Genomic DNA, 17,691 nt, shown 5'->3' on the forward strand with positions numbered 1-17,691 from the left:
GTACAGAAGCTGGTAAAACACCATCACCACAGATGGGATACAACTGCACCTCACCATTGCTTAGGGTTGCTATAGCTGATTGGACTTTTCAGATGATTAACATCTGGAGGCCCATGTTTTGCCTGTTCTGATTTAGGCCAAACACTGGACCCAGCTATGCATATTTGAAAAATCTCTTCTGCAGGCAACTAGGTTCAAGTCACAGCCACAAGAGGTGTTTTCTACCTCAGGATCCAGTCCTACATAGGCAACGAATCTGTCCAATATAATATGGAGACAAGCTTCCACTGTGGAAGGGAAGGGCACATAAACATGGAATAACAATTTTGAAACTATTTTGCTGCATGGACAACACGGCCACCCTTGGGTATTTTGAAACTAGCACTGCTACTGAAAATTTCTATTCCAGATTTAGGGCTGTGCTCGATCAGGCAGAAAACATACTAATTCTAAGGAATGTCTACAATATGCAAACAGCCCATGTACCAGCCAGTTCCCCCACTCCCCCTTTTACAAGGGAAGAGAGTGAGAAGACATTCCAGCATCCTGAACTGGCAGCTTATTCAACAGCACCCCCTACTGGCCACTTTGCAGAAATACAACCAAAGCCACCAATGTATATGAGAAATAAAGCAAGTAAAAACATGCTCTACATACAAGGATTAAACGTCTATCCACCAGTGTTTGAGGTTAAGCACTTACTGATGTATATTTGTTTGTTAGCCACATGCAAGAAACATCCTATAAGTGTAAGTATCAAGGGAATGTGGTCTGCATGCCAGCAGTCTAGGAAGCCATCTTTCTGTTCCAGCTTCACATACATCATTACAGTACATCAAAGACTCACTCAAAAAGTAAAAATACATTCTTATGCCATGATAAGGATTTCAGGACAAGGATAGGGAACTGTGGCCCTCCAGATGTTTTCAACTGCACCTCCCATTTACTAACCGTACTGGCTAGGGCTGATGGAAGATGTACATCTGGAGGGCCACAGATGCCCACTCCTACTTTAAGTATACAAGAGTAAATCACTACCGAATGAAGTAAGCTTTCAACAGGGACAGAGCTACTAACCAGTCAATCAGTTGCAACTGAGTATAATTCGGGGAACAACACTAGGGAACCTGTGGCTCTGCTGATGTTGTGGGACTCCAACTCCCATGACTGATGCTCAGGGACACTTGCCCATGCTTGTTACAGGCTTGTGGGTACATGCAAATAATTTTCCTGCCAATTTCATACCCCCAGCTTTTGAAGACTAGACATCTCCTACTCCAAAGAAAGAAGGCATACTTGTGAGGCAGTATTGCTTAAAAGCTTAAGTTCCCAAAGTGGGGAGTTCACTTTTGTATTCAGTTGTCCTTTACTGTGACGCCCCCCCCCAAAAAAAAAGTGTATACTCGCTGCAAACTGAACAACTACTGTCCAACCTTTCAAGCTCCCATTTTGCTGCATATAAGCATCTCATTTCAAACTCATATACTTATATCTTTCAAAGGATCATGACACTGAAGGTTCTGGTCATAATTAAATGAACTCAATTAACTCTCAAAATTGATAATGTCAGGTGCTTTTTTTCCCATGTAAGTTCTCATTGAATGGAAATTTCCATTGTGGTAAGCATGTGGAATTTTTCTACACCTATCTTAAAGTAAATTGCATTCCAGAAGACAGCCGTATGTATGAGAGCACAGCTGAAATTCTTTTAGTACAGTACATGTTTGGGAGGAAAATTCTATTGGAATAAGTAGGACTGCAAAGCAGACATGTGTAGACTGGGCTGGGAGATTATAATGGTCTCCAATGCATTTGAAAATAATTTGATATCCAGTCCTACAACTTAACTAAGTCAATCCCTTCCCTGTGCCAACTGATGACCAATAAATTAAAAAAACCTTTCAAAATGGAATTTATCAAGTTATACCTCCAAAGGCATATTGTTCCACTCCCTCCAGCTTTGGCGGGCCACCTAATTTGATTATGCAGCATGGCTGGCCTTGCTTTCTCCCATTCCTTTCCCCTCATCTGAAATCACAATAAAGCAAGAAGTTCATCTAATACACTGATTTTTGTTTACTTACATTAAATACATCAGTAAATCAGCAGTTGAATTCTGTTACCATGATTGTTATTTTAAATGCAATGTAAGAGCTTTCTCAAAAGCGCAAAAAAACCCAAAACAAACAAACAAACAAAAAACAACCCTGATCAGAAAAGGGAAATAAAGCAGAAGAAAAAGTATGTATTTGTTTTAAGAAAAAGCTGCAGTGTCCTCACTTGGTCCAGGAACTAGCCAGGAAGCACAGGGGAAAAGAGTTTCTGTGCAGTAACGAAAAGGATGGGGGGGGGGGTGTTGTCATTTAAATACAAAATTATGCTTGCTGTGTCATGAGCTGAGGTCAATACAGCAACACAGTTTTGTTGGCAGGGGGGAGGCATACTTATTACCTGTTCCTATGTTCTCCTAGATAAGGAAACATGACCAATTATATGCTCAAAGCAGTACACAGAAGTGAAGAAAGCTTTACAGTGAAAACAATGGAAGCCTCAAGACTCCATTGCAGGATTCTCCCGCCAACAGATCTCAGCCCTGACACAGCTGTGAGTTTTAGAATTTGAAACAAATATGGGAAAGGCTTCCTAAGACAATCTAGTCTTCAGCATCCTTGACAGATCCTTAAATTGCATGCACAAAGATGGAGGAGAGTTACCACTACACCCACAGGGTAACAGAGGCAGAAATTTATAGCATATGTCACTTACAGTCAAATCAATTTTGATGTATTCTTCCTAAGTTTTGAGGAAACAGCTAAGTCTGGCTTCTTCTTAGATACTTACCACTAGACACCCATTTCAAAGGCAGCACAATAAATTCCAACAGCAGTGTAAGAATTAGCAGTATAACTGTATGGATGCAAGGATGGATAAAAACAACACTTAAGTCCTTAGTGCAAGCACTGAGTGGGTGGGCATCAGTATTTAAATTATACTGATAGATGGGAACAGGTAAATTAGCACAAGCCTATAGAAAGTACAGGTGAAAAATATGTGCAAAATTAAGAGTGCTTATAACTGTGCTTGGAAAAACAATGGGAAAGAATGTGTTTGTGTGTATGGCCCATTTCATGCCCTGATACAAAAGCGTTCACACTGGAAATGTAAAGGGAGCAGAGATCAGAATACAACCAAGATTGATCATATAAGTGATGCTCATATTGACAGTAAACCATCTTGCAGTCAAATCTGGACAGCACCAATGAGTCATTTCATTTTAGAAACTGAACTCATGTGAGAGGCTTTTAAACAGTAAGAATGCTGGAGGGATAGGGGTCAGATGAATTCATCACAGACCCTGTGAAGGCCACTGTTCGGATTAAGATTCACTCCTTCCAAAGACACTGGACCATTACTAGCTGTTCAAAGAGCAAGTTGCAAGTAAGATGGTAGCATGCATAGCCTTACAGATCAGCATTATCTACAACTAAGTTTAAAAAGCTATTACTTTGCTTAGCTAATTGCAAGGGAGTAAAAATCCCCCCAACCCCTACCCTGCCTTTTTTTACACACATATTTGTGCTGTACTATTTACAGAGTAAACTGTAAAAGGGCTAGGTATATTTAATACAAACAGTTCTTGCGTTTAGACAGCCCTTGGGATCTGGGAAATGAACTGAGGGGTCTTGAAGTCTGGCAGGTGGGGCTGCTCCATCACTCCACCTACCACCTCTCAATAATGTTATATAGGACAAGAAGTAGATTTCACAAGGGCATGGGAAAGAGTCAAGGCAAGCTGGGTGCTCCCTGGCATGGAAAGGGTATAGAAAGTACAGTACTGGTCCTCCTACTAACACCTCTTATCTAGCATGCTATCTTGTTTCTCATTCTATTGCACCATCAGCTCCGTAGTGCAAAACCTTTAAAATCTGCAGTAATCACCAGGAAAAGGCTTTTCAAATGCTCTGCTAAGGATGCAAGGGCATTTCTCCTTTTGGCAACTCAGAACAACCTTCTACAAAACAGACACTGTTATGCATACAGTGTGTTATTGCCACATGAGAGCTGAACCAGTACAACCTATCAAAATGGAAACTGCGACAGGTTCCTCTGCTGTACTCCAAGAAAATGAAGAGAACTTAGTCACCCTTGCACATTCTTGTTTCAGACTGCTGGTCATACCTGTTGAGCAAAGAACTGAATAGGCCTAAAAGGACTCTGATAACTTTAGTGCAACCTACACATAATCATCTGAATGTTAACATAACAGAAAAAGACACACAACAGACTTTTCAGAACACCACTCGTGCCAGTAAGACTGACCCTCAAATGAGTCTCCTGTATCTCAACAACTGACCTGACCAAGAAAACTTCTAAAGCAACCAACAAGTGCCATCCAAGGGTTTGGAGAACCTGTTCCTCATATTCTGTATTCACAGATACATGATTCTTCTACTTGTGCCACTGAGTCCTATGGCCACACTGATATCAAAGCAAGCAAAACACTAGCGAGAGTTCAGATACTTTCCCTCTCCAACCCAGCCATACAAGGCTGCCCTGGAAAAAGATAATGAAGGACACTGCAGCTTTTCTGAACATTGGAAACAAATGAAATTTTAAAAAATGAATTCTGAGGACCCCCACAAAAATTTCGCATTTTCTGAGGCAACTCGTTAACCTTGCTCTTAAAAATAAATCTACAAGAATTATGTTCCCCCTCACTTGTGATCCTCCCCCACCACATTGAATAAAACAAAGAGGTGGAGGTGAAGAGAAGGTGAATGTTACAGGACCAAGAACACAGATTTTATCAGAGCAAAGACAGACTAGGGGGAGAGGGAATGGAGGGGGAAAGGAATATTATCTGGAAGAAAACAGAGCAGGGGAATCCAAGTAAGTAGGTAGCTATTTGCACCTATAATACAAAGTGAAGAAGAGTTTGTTTTTGGAAGTTAAGTCCCCGATCGGTCTATCTCCACTTTTCCTTGGGGTGGTGGTAACAGACGTCTGGTTGTGGTTTCTGAAGCATTAGAAGTGCAGTTAAACGGAGCTCTCAGGAGAAGGAAGGAAGGGGGCGGCTTCCAAGTGTGCCGATGCTGTTACTGAAGGTGAGGTGTGGTGGAGTGGGGTGGGAATGGAGGTTATATCTTATCTCTCGCCAGCTGCTTTAATGCCACTGCTTAGTTGCTACAACACTGGCTCTTGTTCTGCTGGGACTGCTCATGAAGGTCCACACCTCGATTCCGACCCATGGCACTGCCTGTGCTCTGGGGCTCACTCTTTGGCAGCTTCTTAGCTAGAGAGGGAGAAGATATGTGTTAGTGAAAGACAATAATTGTTTCTTCATTTAGTCCCAAATCAGATTTAATCAACAGGAGTAAAATTAATGTAACAAGAGAACATGGAATACTCAAAGAAATAGAACTACCCAACATCCAACGATATTACATGCTACTCTTCTGTTGTTAGCCTTCCAGTAGCAAGTTAGAAACTCATTTCAGAGGGCATTTGTGGCTTCTTTGACCTGGTGAACCGGGACTGTTTTTTACCTGCTAGTTTTTATTTATTTTAGCACTGTGTTTATGTCATGAAACTCATACATTTATTTAATTAAATTATTCATATAACACCTTTCAGCCCACAAAAGAGCTCCTAGGCACTCTATGACATTAAAACAACAGTTAACCAATTTAAACAGTTAATATTGGAACCAATAAGGTCAATGGGGAACTTCTGATAGACTGGATGCTAGCCACCTTAGGGCCAAATTAGGCTGCTAAGAGGGAGAGTTTCCCTTCCTTTGCCCTGAAGACATACAGTCCTTTAGAATCTTTAAAAATGTTATCTGGCATGACATTGCTCCACACTGGATAGAAAGCACAACAATTTTGGCCTTTATATTATAGACACAGCTATGCTCTCATTTTAATGGATATTAGGGATTCATAGGAGAAAGCCAGAACTCCAAGGCAATTTGGACAAACTAAGCTGCATCAGCAGTATTCTTAGCTCTTTCCCCAAGTGACTGCTATATGACAACAAATATAACAGGAGTAGCATTTTCCAGGCACAGTCCAGCCAAGCCCTTCAAAAGGTACTCAAGGCTCACTCCAGCTTCCATTCTGTCAATATATCTGCATAGAATGTCACAGGTGAGTCTCAGTTCCTACAAGCCTTTCTTAGAAGGCCAATATTTGAAGATTGCCTATTGATGTCTGAAAAAGTATGTCAAGGAAAGCCTAGAAGACTACAGCTGTTCTACAAAATGAAAAACTTCAAGGAATATTTCTATTCCTTTCAATCATATGTACCAGGACAAGCTAGAAGGGAACTTACCCTCATATTATCTCTAATCTCTGGTTATACAGCAGTAATTAATGACAGCAAGAATCTACAGAACCACTGTGATGTGAAACAAAGGCCCTATACAGACAGGCCAAAATAAAGCTGCTTCAGGTCACTTTGGAAGTATGGTGTTTCAATGATGCATGCGTCCTAAAAGTCTGGAAGCTGCACCAAAGCTGCACTTCAGTCCTTAGGAGTGGCTTTGGTCTGGCTTGTGGACTCTTAGGACGCATGTATCATTTAAACAGCATACCTCCAAAGTGACTCGAAGCAGCTTTATTTTGGCCTGTCTGTATCAGGCCAAACACACAAACTTTTTCAGAGCCAGTGCCCCACAGCTAATGTCTTAGAGTCAAGTTACCTATTGCCAGGAAGAGATCATTAACATTCATTGCTGTCTTGGCCGATGTCTCCATAAACAATAGACTGTTGTCATCTGCATAAGCCTGGGCTTCCTGCAAAAGAATAAAAGACAGACATAGAAGCTAGATTTCAGTCACGATTCCTCATTCTGGATAAGGCAGTATAAACTAGGCAGATGGGCATGCTCAGTTTCTACATTCTAACTACAATAAAGTACCCCAAGATTGAAGTATCCTGCAGGAAGAAGAGTGGGACTGTGGAATTGGGAGGGGAGAACATATTCCACTTGATAGCAACAACCTACTAAGGTTAAAGTAAGTTAGCTAAAAACAGAAGACAACTCTAGCCTGATCATACAGTCAGTGACAGGTAAGCAGGTATAAGTGGAGGTCACAGCAAGTGCAAGTTCCCAAAGCTAATGTTTTGGGAGTCTTGACAAAGCACATTGGTGAATGAGCTGCAATAACTACGTTACACTCACAGTTCTGTGTTTACAAAGAATATGAAACTGTTTTATTAATGCTGTCATACTGAACCATGAATGTGGCTGCTTAAAAATCTAGATGAACCATTTTCCTTTAACAGGGCAAATTCTGGATACAGTCTTCATTCCACACAGTTGCATCCACATTAAAAGTTTCATGAGCTATATAAATAAAGTTTAATAATAATAATAATAATAATGCATTTTAACTAGCCTCTCAGCAAACCTCTCAAGCTACCTCCTTTAGAAGATGAGACTTACATACTTTTCTTGGGTCTAGATTTTCCCTTTTTGCTCAGAGAGCAATCCTCACCCTCTTTCCCAAACTATTTCATATTTTCACAATTTCATATTCTACAAACTCCTACCTATATAATGTAATTATGTGAACTGTGATTCTTCTCAGCAAAGAACATGCAGCTTCTTTGACACAGATTATCCACCTCCTGGGTGTAATCCATTTTCCTTTCAGTCAGATATCATGCTAATATTACAGCATGACTTAAAGGATATTTTTATTATGATACATTAACAATGTTACCATTCTTTTTTCTTCTTCTATGCATTTGTTGAATTGTCACAGCTTTTCTTGTTAAGCTTTATGAAGTATGATGCAAAACAGAACAAAGGCTGTGTTTGCACCATTCACTGGTAGAAGTTTCCTCAATTTTCAAACACCATAACTGTTGGAGGCCATAGCTCACTGGTAGAGAACATAACTTAACATGCACAAAGTCACAGGATCAAACACTGGCATGTCTGTTAAAAGTTTGACTTATGTCTTTTTCAACCATATTTATGACCAGCTTCAGTTCAAAGTACCTGGCTGGATCACCACTGTTTTGAATTAGCTTAATCTAACTATGGTCAGCCTTTTCCCTAGCTACATGAAGTAACAATGGTCATGTAGAACAACTGTTTAAGCCGTACATTCCAGTTGGTCAGACTAGGAAAATTCCAGTTTCTTTTCATCTAGTGAGCAAGAAGAAAACTCTTAAGTGTGGAAACATTTAATCTGATAAGACTGTAGAAAACAAATGGGGGAAAGCATAGCCTTCCAGATGTTGAACAGCATCCTTTCTCCTCACTTTTGACTATTCTACCTAGGGCCGACTAGAACTGTAGTTCAGCATTACATAGAGAGCCACATAGACTCGCTCCCTCTGCTGCAGAACCCACCAAACTGAGGAGAATTCCTGCTGTCTAGGATAGTCAAAGCATTTGAGAAATGCTACTCACTTCGTATTCTACCATACGCTTGTTGGCAAGATCAGCCTTATTTCCCGCTAAGGCTATAACAATGTTTGGGCTAGCTTGCCGCTGAAGTTCTTTCACCCATGTTTTTGCTCGTGCAAATGTTTCCTGGAAAAGAAAAAAAAAAACAGGAGTGACAGGACAGGCAATTCAACATGCTGTCTACTACCAACTTGCTCACGCTGTAGCAGTACACCAAAATAAAGGCTTTTTCCATCCATGGAAAGATTTATTTATTGGGATTGTCAATTTCTCAAAGATTTAAAGAACAGCTTTTCTGGATCAAACCAAAGGTCTATTTAGTTTAGCAGGTCATGAAGTCAGTACCCCTCTCCCACTGTTGCTTCCAGTAGCTAACAGAAAAGGGCACACTGCCTCTGTAATGAACCATTGCATATAACAATCCTGATGATAACTGTTGGTATACCTATCTTCCACAAACTTGTTCAAGCTTCTTTTAAAGCCAACAAAGCTTGTGACAAAGAAATCTACATTTCCATCTATATTTGTCAAAAAGAAGCTTTTCTCCATTATAGAGAACATCACTGATACACAGTTTATAGACAAAAGTATCCTTGATAATCCATAATGAGTAGCTAGTCTCAGGATGAAACTGAATTGGTGAAAAAGTTCAGGCTTCCTGTATTCTATTCTCAATGTTTCAGTTTATTTGATTTCCATTAGATGATAACAAATACATCACACTATGTACAGTTGTGAAGTTCAGTATCATAAGATACAGTGATAGCTACCACAACTTAACTGGTGATGAATAACCAACATCATCTGTTTAGGCAAAGGGAGAGTTTGCTGTGCCATCTTGCAACAGAATGGCTCACAGGTGGGACTCTTATGCCAATGAGCATTACCCTTTGGCTTTCTAGGTGGTCATGGGGACAGGTACATTGTCATAGAAGATAAAGCAAAATGGCCACCCCTTTAGGGAAGCCACTTTGAAATATAAGAGTGAGGACCTCACAGACAGGTCTATCAAGGGCTACTCAACACAGACTAGTTCAACAGGAGCCCTGGTGGCGCAGTGGTTGAATGCCTGTGCTGCAACCACTCACTCAAAACCATAAGGTTGCGAGTTCAAGACCAGCAAAAGGGCTCAAGCTCGACTCAGGCTTGCATCCTTCCGAGGTCGCTAAAATGAGTACCCAGACTGTTGGGGGCAAATTAACTTACACTTACTACTGCCAAAGCCAGCAACTCTGAGTAACAGATCCTGGGGAAGAAAAGCCAGAGGGTGCTGTTGTACTTGTTTCTTGTTTAAGGATTACCTACAGGCAAACAGCTGGTCACAGAGGGAACAGAATCCTGGACTAGATAGGCCTCTGGTCTGATCAAGCATAGTTATTTTTGTGTCCTTAACAAATAACAGGAGTCAGAACGACCAGCATAATTGTAAGAATGTGACTAGAAACAATAATACAATAAAGAATATGCTATTTCAAAGATCAAATGCAATCAGGTGAATATTTAAAGGGTGAACCCACCGCATCAGCACGTACCATAAAGATTTTGACTACAGTAGCAGTGGGGAAGGTATGTCAATCCAAATGTTGATGTACTCCAACTTTCATCATCCCCAGACAGCAGAAAGAGATGGCAGGAGTTGTAATACAACAATATCTGGAGGATCACAGGTTTCCTATCCCTGCTCAAGGTTTATATCCCACTTCACTAGCATCTCACTGCAAACTTGAATCTAGCAACATGGAAGTAAATCTCGGTGAACTCAGCAGGACTTCTTTGGAACTACGAGTTGTCAGTTACCCACAAAGCTATTTGCCATACAGAATAACTTTAAACCAACAATTATACAATTTCATGGTCCATCAAGATAATGAATTAATCATCCAGATCCAAACAGGCAAGAATTTATAATCTATAAAAATAAAGGTTAACCGTTCTAAGTAAAGAAGTTGGTTTGCAATAGAAATTTATTCACCCCTTTGATCAGTTAGGGATCTTATTCTTTAGTAATAAAAATTATATTTCCCAAAGTTTCTAAGCAACAATACACTATGATGCCTGCCTTTAGATGACCTTGTTGCCAACCATTTCTTGTAAGGTGGTGGGGGGAATGAAAGACACTGAGGTAACATCTGCTGTCAGTAATAGCCAGGGTGATTGCATAAGACTTCTGTGTGTTTTTCCCCACCATGGGACTACCCCTTCTCTCTAAAAAGTAGCCGCTCTGATAGCCATTAGGGCTGAAGGGCGGGGTATAAATACCATAATAAAAAAAAATAGTGCAGGCTTACCTGGTTGGTTATGTCATAAACCACAATTGCAGCTTGAGCGCCCCGATAATACATAGGGGCCAAACTGTGATATCTTTCCTGACCAGCTGTATCCCAGATTTCAAATTTTACTGTTGTGTCATCTAGACAGACAGACTGTGTGAGGAAAGCCGCTGTGAAAAAAAAAAGATGGAAAGTTCACCTTAGGAACCTCAAAAACCTGACTTCTGGTCGGGGCATGAAAATTTTGATCAACATCATCATCGTGCTCATCTTATCATTCCTGACTGGCAAACCAGCTCAGTGCACTACATTTTCAGGCAGGAAAGGACAAATTGTGACCCCCCAGGACTGTTTTTGTGGCCCCAGCCCGTACCCATAATTTTTTTGAAATAAAAAATTTTGTCCCTAAATTTTCTCCAAGGTGATGTGAATGACATTTTTGCCATGTTTTTGCCTGCCTTAGGCTATCTGAGGCTCAAGAGAGACCATTTTTAGAACAGGAAGTAAACTATTAGTGACTTCCACATACTGCCTTTTTAAAAAGTCTTCTCTGGGGCCTAAAAATAAGGTGGAAATGCCCACATGCCCCCGGAGAGCATTTGGGGCATACTGCAGTGGGGGCACAGCCCTTTAGGGTCTCCTAGGGAATTAATGCAGCCTGGTTGCCTCTCACAGTTGCCCACTCTATCTTTATCGCAAAGCTATTGAGAATTGTACTAGAATTGTAAATGATGCAGATGTCTGTATCCTGTATGCTGGGGTCCACTGTGCTTCCCTAACATTTAGGCTATAGATTTTTTTCCCCAGAAGCTCCACAACTTACTCACCGCCAATGGTGCTCTCTTGGTATTCGTGGAACTGTCCCTTGACAAAACGCAGCACCAGGCTGGATTTTCCTACTGCTGATTCACCCAGTAGTACTAGCTTGAACTGACAGATCTTACTGGCTTGTGACTGACCATTTGGCCTGGCAGCTCCTCTGCTGGTCATGGCCTGGATTCCAAGAGCAGCCTGTGCCCCAGCCAATGCAAAAACCTACCAGCCACTGACCAGACCTTGTGAGCACAGGGGGTTTTGGCTTGGAACAAGATGACAGCTTCCTCCACGTCAGTAATTCCTGCTGTGATAAAAGAACAAAGATTGGTTAGGGAGTAGGCAACAGATATATGCTGCAGATGCGTGGATGTAAACTCAATGGACACATGTTAGAGATTCAGCAGAACTGATAATCAAGCCAATGTCAGCTAATCAATAGCAATGAGGAAATGAGGTTCAACCCTGGTCTTGGTTACTTCATCTGTGAAGGAAGCAGCCCTGCTGTTAAAGCACCCACAAGAAGGACATCACATTTTTGTAACACATGAATATGCAAGCAAAGAAAAATAATATTTATTTTATTATTATTTATTATTTAATATTTAGCCCACAAGTAGCAAAGTAACCTGATCCCTAGGGATCAAGACAATTTACTCTGAGAGAGAGCCAAGGGCCAGATATCTCCTACATTTTACCTAATCAGCTTTACTTTACTGTTGGAATATTAAAACTGAAAGAGCAGACCTCAATCACACCAACATATTTTTAAAGTCAGCCCTCCACAGTAAGTCTGGGGACAAGCACCCTGGTGTATATAAAGCTCTATGATCAATGAGTCAGCAACTCCTGCAGATGCCTTTCTTTCACACTCCTCAAGGTGGAGTAATCATGTGGCATCAATAGCCAAGCCTAGAGGAACAACATTCTCAGCCAGCTCCATACAGCACCTAAAATCTCTGTTCCATCATGTGCTCGGGCCAGGCCATCAATAAGGCCTACATCCAGCTTTTTATGTGAATTCACAGTGCAACATGTCAGATTAATTGTTTTCTTCCTTCTCCTCCAGCAAGTTTTCTTCATCACTAAAGGTCTGTTTTTACTGATTGTGTCTATTCTAGAAATAAATGAACTTCATGTCTTCATATAGAGTAATGAAGATTTCAATTTCTTAGGTACCCAAGGGTGAGATACCTGAGTGGTTTTATGAGTCCCAAGTAGAAAATGGTCTCACAATTTTTTTGTCTCAAATCTTCTCATCAACAACCCCAATGATTATTGTTTCCCCATATGCATAGTATTTTCTGATAACCTGATCTCCATGACTGAAGTTGTAATAGATGAAGCCACACATGCCTTCTCACTCCATGCTTTGTTATTTAAATATCAGATAAGAGATTCAGAAAGGAAAAAAGAGGGAACAGGATTATAGTAGCTACTTCATGGAATAGGGAAGGCTATTTATTTTACATTGAAAATAGCCCAGGAAGGGATAGCATAAGGAAAATGGGGGAGAATCTGCTAATTCACACTTTCACCAATAAACAGACAAGAAAGGCATTTTTAAAATAGTGGCCAGCCCAAGACAAGCAGATAGACCAAGTGAATATATGACCCGATACTTGTTGCTACAATACACAAGGAAGTAATGTGGAATTGTATTTCCAATGACCATTCACTTTTCAGCAAGTCAAGTAAGGTGAAAACCTCCCAAACATACATAAGTCAAGCTGCTGATCATTCATGAAGGTACATTCACCAAAATGTTGTACCTGGGTTCTAACTATAAATTACAATGAGAATTTCATTTCTGTAACTGGCCTAAAGAGTGGGATACTAATGTTTTCAGTTCTGATAAATTTAGATTTTATTCTGGTTTTTCCTTGGAGACTTGTTGGGAGTCGATGAACCGTATGGGGACAAAATACAGTGGGTATTTGTTATCCGCTGGGGTTTGGTTCCAGGACCCACCATGGATAACACAATCCATGGATGCTCAAGTCCCATTAAATACAATGGCATAGCAAAATGATGTCCCTTATATAAAATGGCAAAATCAAGGTTTGCTATTTGTAATTTATACTTTTTAAAAATAGTTTTAAGTTGTGGATGCTTGAATTTGTGGAATAAAAATCCATGGATAAGGAGGGTCAACTGTACATACAGAATAATATGGACTCAGATTTAGATCAGATGAAGTTTACCATCACCTGAGAGCCTAACTGTCAGATCCCTACTGATTTTGAAACAGGATAGGCATTCCTAAACCCTCTGAATGTTAATCAATTTCCACTGCCATCAGCTAGAACCAATGGGGAGAGATTAAGGGAGTTGCAGCCCAACAGCATCGGGTGCACCATGTTTCCCATCCCTGCTTTAATAAAAAAAACACCCATGATTGCCATATCCAACATTTTGAGACAGTGTTTTACTTCAAAAAATGAAGATGCAAGTCAACAAAGCATTCAATTTCTGATAGGTAACAAGTAAAATCACAAATCCATATGAAGAATCTTCTCTAACATGCAAGTTTCTTCTTTTTTCTCTGTGAATTGCAATTTTGATTTGTAGGCACTTCTTAGTAAACACACAAGAGTTTAGAGCAAAAGGTTTGTTTTTAGGAATCTTTAGTAATACCAGCAATTCTGTATTAGCAACTTTTCTTTTCTTGGTAAACTCTGTATTAGTAACCTTTGTATGCTCTCAAGTATGGATGGCAACACCAAATGCAAACTCAGTGCTCAGGATTCTTAGGGAAGGGATCAAGAATAACAACGGTGTATTGCTAGCAAGTTTATTTGACATTTTACAACTATACAAGTGAAATACTGTATACCTCTGATTAGACCATTTAAAAAGTGTCACGGAATTGTAAAGGTGAAGAAAAAGAACCAAATTTATTAGGGACTTTGCTTGCAAGATTAAAAAAATCTTTTAATTCAAATAAAACTAACCCCAAAACTTGGCTCAAAGTGTTTGATAGGATTCACAGATATTCCACAAACACAAGACAGCTGTTATACAGTATATGGTTCTCTAAAGCTTAATGGAAATGTAAGTTCCCTCCTGCAATGTGCAGCAAGATTAAGCATGGGACAAAGTTAACACCTACACTATCTTTTAGTAAAGCAGATACTATGTATGTAGGTTTCTTTCAGCTGAGTCTGCTAAACACAGAAATCATTTCCTTCCTTTTCCAAGACCTCTGTAAAGACAGAGCAATTGAGCAATGACCTTGCAGACATCCTGTCCCAATTTCCTGGAAAGAACCCTCTACATATCTAGAGAGGCGGTCAGCACAGCTGATGCCAGCTTGGTTAGGGAAGCCCAGAAGGGCATACTGAACTCCCCACTGCTGTCAAATTGGTCTTGGATTACAGGCACAGTACAAAAACCCAAGAATTACCTGCAAGCAAGTTAACTTTTTTCTATCCAAAGGACTGTATGACACTTAAAACTAGCTTAGTATGCCTCCTTCTTAAAGTGATTCAAATTTCCAGATGAGAAGGGAAGAAAGATATTAAAGCAGATAAGAGGAACATGTAATATATGTTTTACACCAACCACTACCATAAGTTTATACACATAAACGGGGAGAGGGGGGTTAACTTCCTTACCAAGTGGCAACTACCACTTAAAATGGGACAATTTGACTTAATTTGTTTCCTACTCAGCACATTTCTTCCCCGAAAGAGGGTTTGTGATTTTACTGTGAAATATGTTTATCTCCTAAGAACTGCTACTCCTAAAAAACTTTGAAAACACTCCCCATGGCATTTATTCTGCAAAATGAAACCCATTAATATGAAACACTGGTACAACCATCTCAGAAAACATACCTCTGGTGTAAAGTATTTGTTTTGCTGTGATATGAAATACATTTGTACTTACAAGTACAGGGAAGGTGGAATGGGTGTTTGTGGTAGCACTTTAGACAAATGATATCAGTTGCATTGTTTTGATTAAGGAAACCAGAGTCACGTCTTAAACTAAGTGATCACATTTGTAACTTACAATAGTCATACATTCCATAACCACTTCATTTGCAGACACTTCATATTGGAAATTCAAAAAGCTAACAATTTGATTTCTACCCCAAAACAGAAGGCATCCATTCACTTAACTATCAAAGTTTTCCCCCTCCAAAAATTACTAAGCTAGTGTCTATAAATCCAAGATCATGAAAAATGCCATCATTCTAAATCAATTTCTCTCGTATTTCCTGAAAAAATTACTAAGTATACACAAATCTAAAATGACCAATGAACCTCTCAACCTTTCTTTCAACTTCTTTAAATGCTTTCATCTCAAGTTTTACTACTCTCCTGCAATATTTTGCATTAATCTGTTTAGCAAAACACGTGTTTCTGGAATGAATTCTTTATAATAAACTATTCAAGGCAATCCAAGAAGCTCCTAGCATATATTCATATCCTGAAACACTCCCTGAGCAGTAATAAAGGCTGGGGAAGTAATTTGCCTTCCTATGGTAAAGTCAAAAGTCATTCTCCTATTCAGTAAGAAACAAGGGTCTTTGAGTACTCTGAAGATTTATTTATTGTGTCAATTTATTGTGTCACCAAATTTTGTTTTGCTGCAACAGATGAACACAGCTATGCCTTTGAAACTTCTATGTAACTTAAATCAAGAAACTCTAGAGGTGACCTGATTAGCAGGCAACACATGCATTTAACACTGAAAAAGAAATAGACATTGAATCAACAGACAGAATAAGTTTTTGCAACAGGCTGAATATAACATGGTACAGTTCACATAGCAGGTAAAGACTGGAATATTATGCCATTTGTGAAAAGAATAAGCCCTCCAACATGTAAATTTTCCAAGACCCCAACAACAAATGTGTTATGTGGCTAAATTATTGGGTTAACACTAACATTTAGGGAAGTTCAGCTGCTCTCAGAATCTTTACAACCAAATTTTATTTTGCTTTATCCATAAACTATTAAATCCAACATAGGACTCAATCAATAACATGTAGCAGAATACATGTTTCACGAAACACAGCACCTGCACTGCAAAATAATGCAGTTTGACACCACTTTAATGGCTCTGGCTCAATGCTATGGAATCCTGTGACTTGTAGTTTGTTGCAGCACCAGATCTCTCTGACCAAGAAGGCTAAATGTCTTTCAAAACTACAAATTCCAGAATTCCATACCACTGAGCCATGGCAATTAAACAGGTATCAAACTGCAATATTTCTGTAGTGCATCAATACACTATTGTATTGATGTTTTTTGTATTGATGTTTTTTATGTTTGTTTTATATAATAAAATTATTAAAAATATATTTCTGTAGTGCAGATGCAGCCTTAGTGTAATTAAGCTACTTCATATACCCATCTATAAGTTGAAAAATGTATGCCAAAAAGCTGACCCTAAAATTCTGGGTCAACTGATATATAGGTCAATATGATTAAACTGCTCAGAAAAATTAGGCTGGCAGTTAGCTCTGATTTCTCTGCTGTGGTGGGAAGCAAAAAAACAGTGTCCTAAAAGAAGTGCCATCATCCTCCCACATCTTGCCAATGAACTCCAAAAGAGGCACTACCGAGGCAGGGATAATGAGGAAGGGTGGGGGACAACTGGTGCTTCTTTAACAGTAAAAGAAGCGCCCAATTTTATACATCACAGTAGCTGTGTATGGTTCAGTGCACGATACTGGACACAATTAAGGAAACTGAATTCACATTCATCTGTGAGGAGCTATCCAAAAAAGCACCCGTAAAGGACACCAAGGAAATCCCTTGCTCCTGCAATCAGAAAATGCAACATGGAGTTCATTTCAGGCTTCAAAGTTCATGCTGCTCATCATCCAAATAGTATACTGTAGGTGTGCAGAGATACAGGAAGCAGACAAGTCTCTCCAATTATGGGAGTGCGTGGGACCAATTGTCTTATCTCTGCTCAAAGGTGGCAAGACTTTCAGGCTAAAAACAAGAGAGAGAGGAAGGGTTTGATTTCCCTGCCAATCCTAGATTAGAATGGGTCATAATTCCAACTGTAATTTCCTATTTCAAGATATTAGCCTGAATCTTGAGAGCATAATAAAAACTAAATAAAGGAAGGGGGGAATGAATATATCATGCAGGACTGTGTATTTTCACTTCTTTCTTTGAGCTCTCAATGTAGACAAGCAGCTCTTAAACCACGTTTGGCTAT

The 17,691-nt window shown here is 39.7% G+C and overlaps 1 protein-coding gene across 5 annotated transcripts in view; it reads right to left on the reverse strand.

Annotated features, from left to right (window-relative positions):
* Nucleotides 1-2,052: 2,052 nt before the first annotated feature.
* Nucleotides 2,053-17,691, reverse strand: part of RAB5B (RAB5B, member RAS oncogene family) — a 28,753-nt gene continuing 13,114 nt past the window's right edge. For 3 of the 5 annotated variants that reach the window (XM_089477261.1, XM_089477243.1, XM_089477267.1), the window contains exons 2-6: nt 11,523-11,815; nt 10,714-10,865; nt 8,429-8,551; nt 6,704-6,797; nt 2,053-5,293 (exon numbers count right to left, since the gene is read on the reverse strand). In XM_089477261.1, the coding sequence (XP_089333387.1) occupies nt 5,178-5,293; nt 6,704-6,797; nt 8,429-8,551; nt 10,714-10,865; nt 11,523-11,685 (648 nt within the window). In that variant the 5' untranslated portion in view covers nt 11,686-11,815 and the 3' untranslated portion in view covers nt 2,053-5,177. The remainder of the gene's footprint in view (nt 5,294-6,703; nt 6,798-8,428; nt 8,552-10,713; nt 10,866-11,522; nt 11,816-17,691) is intronic. The other 2 variants (XM_089477272.1, XM_089477253.1) reach the window with 1 other exon arrangement.

This window comes from Sceloporus occidentalis, unplaced genomic scaffold (genome assembly GCF_023333645.1).
Source record: "Sceloporus occidentalis isolate IW3139 unplaced genomic scaffold, rSceOcc1.0.p SCAF_1, whole genome shotgun sequence".
Taxonomy (NCBI): Eukaryota; Metazoa; Chordata; class Lepidosauria; order Squamata; family Phrynosomatidae; genus Sceloporus; species Sceloporus occidentalis.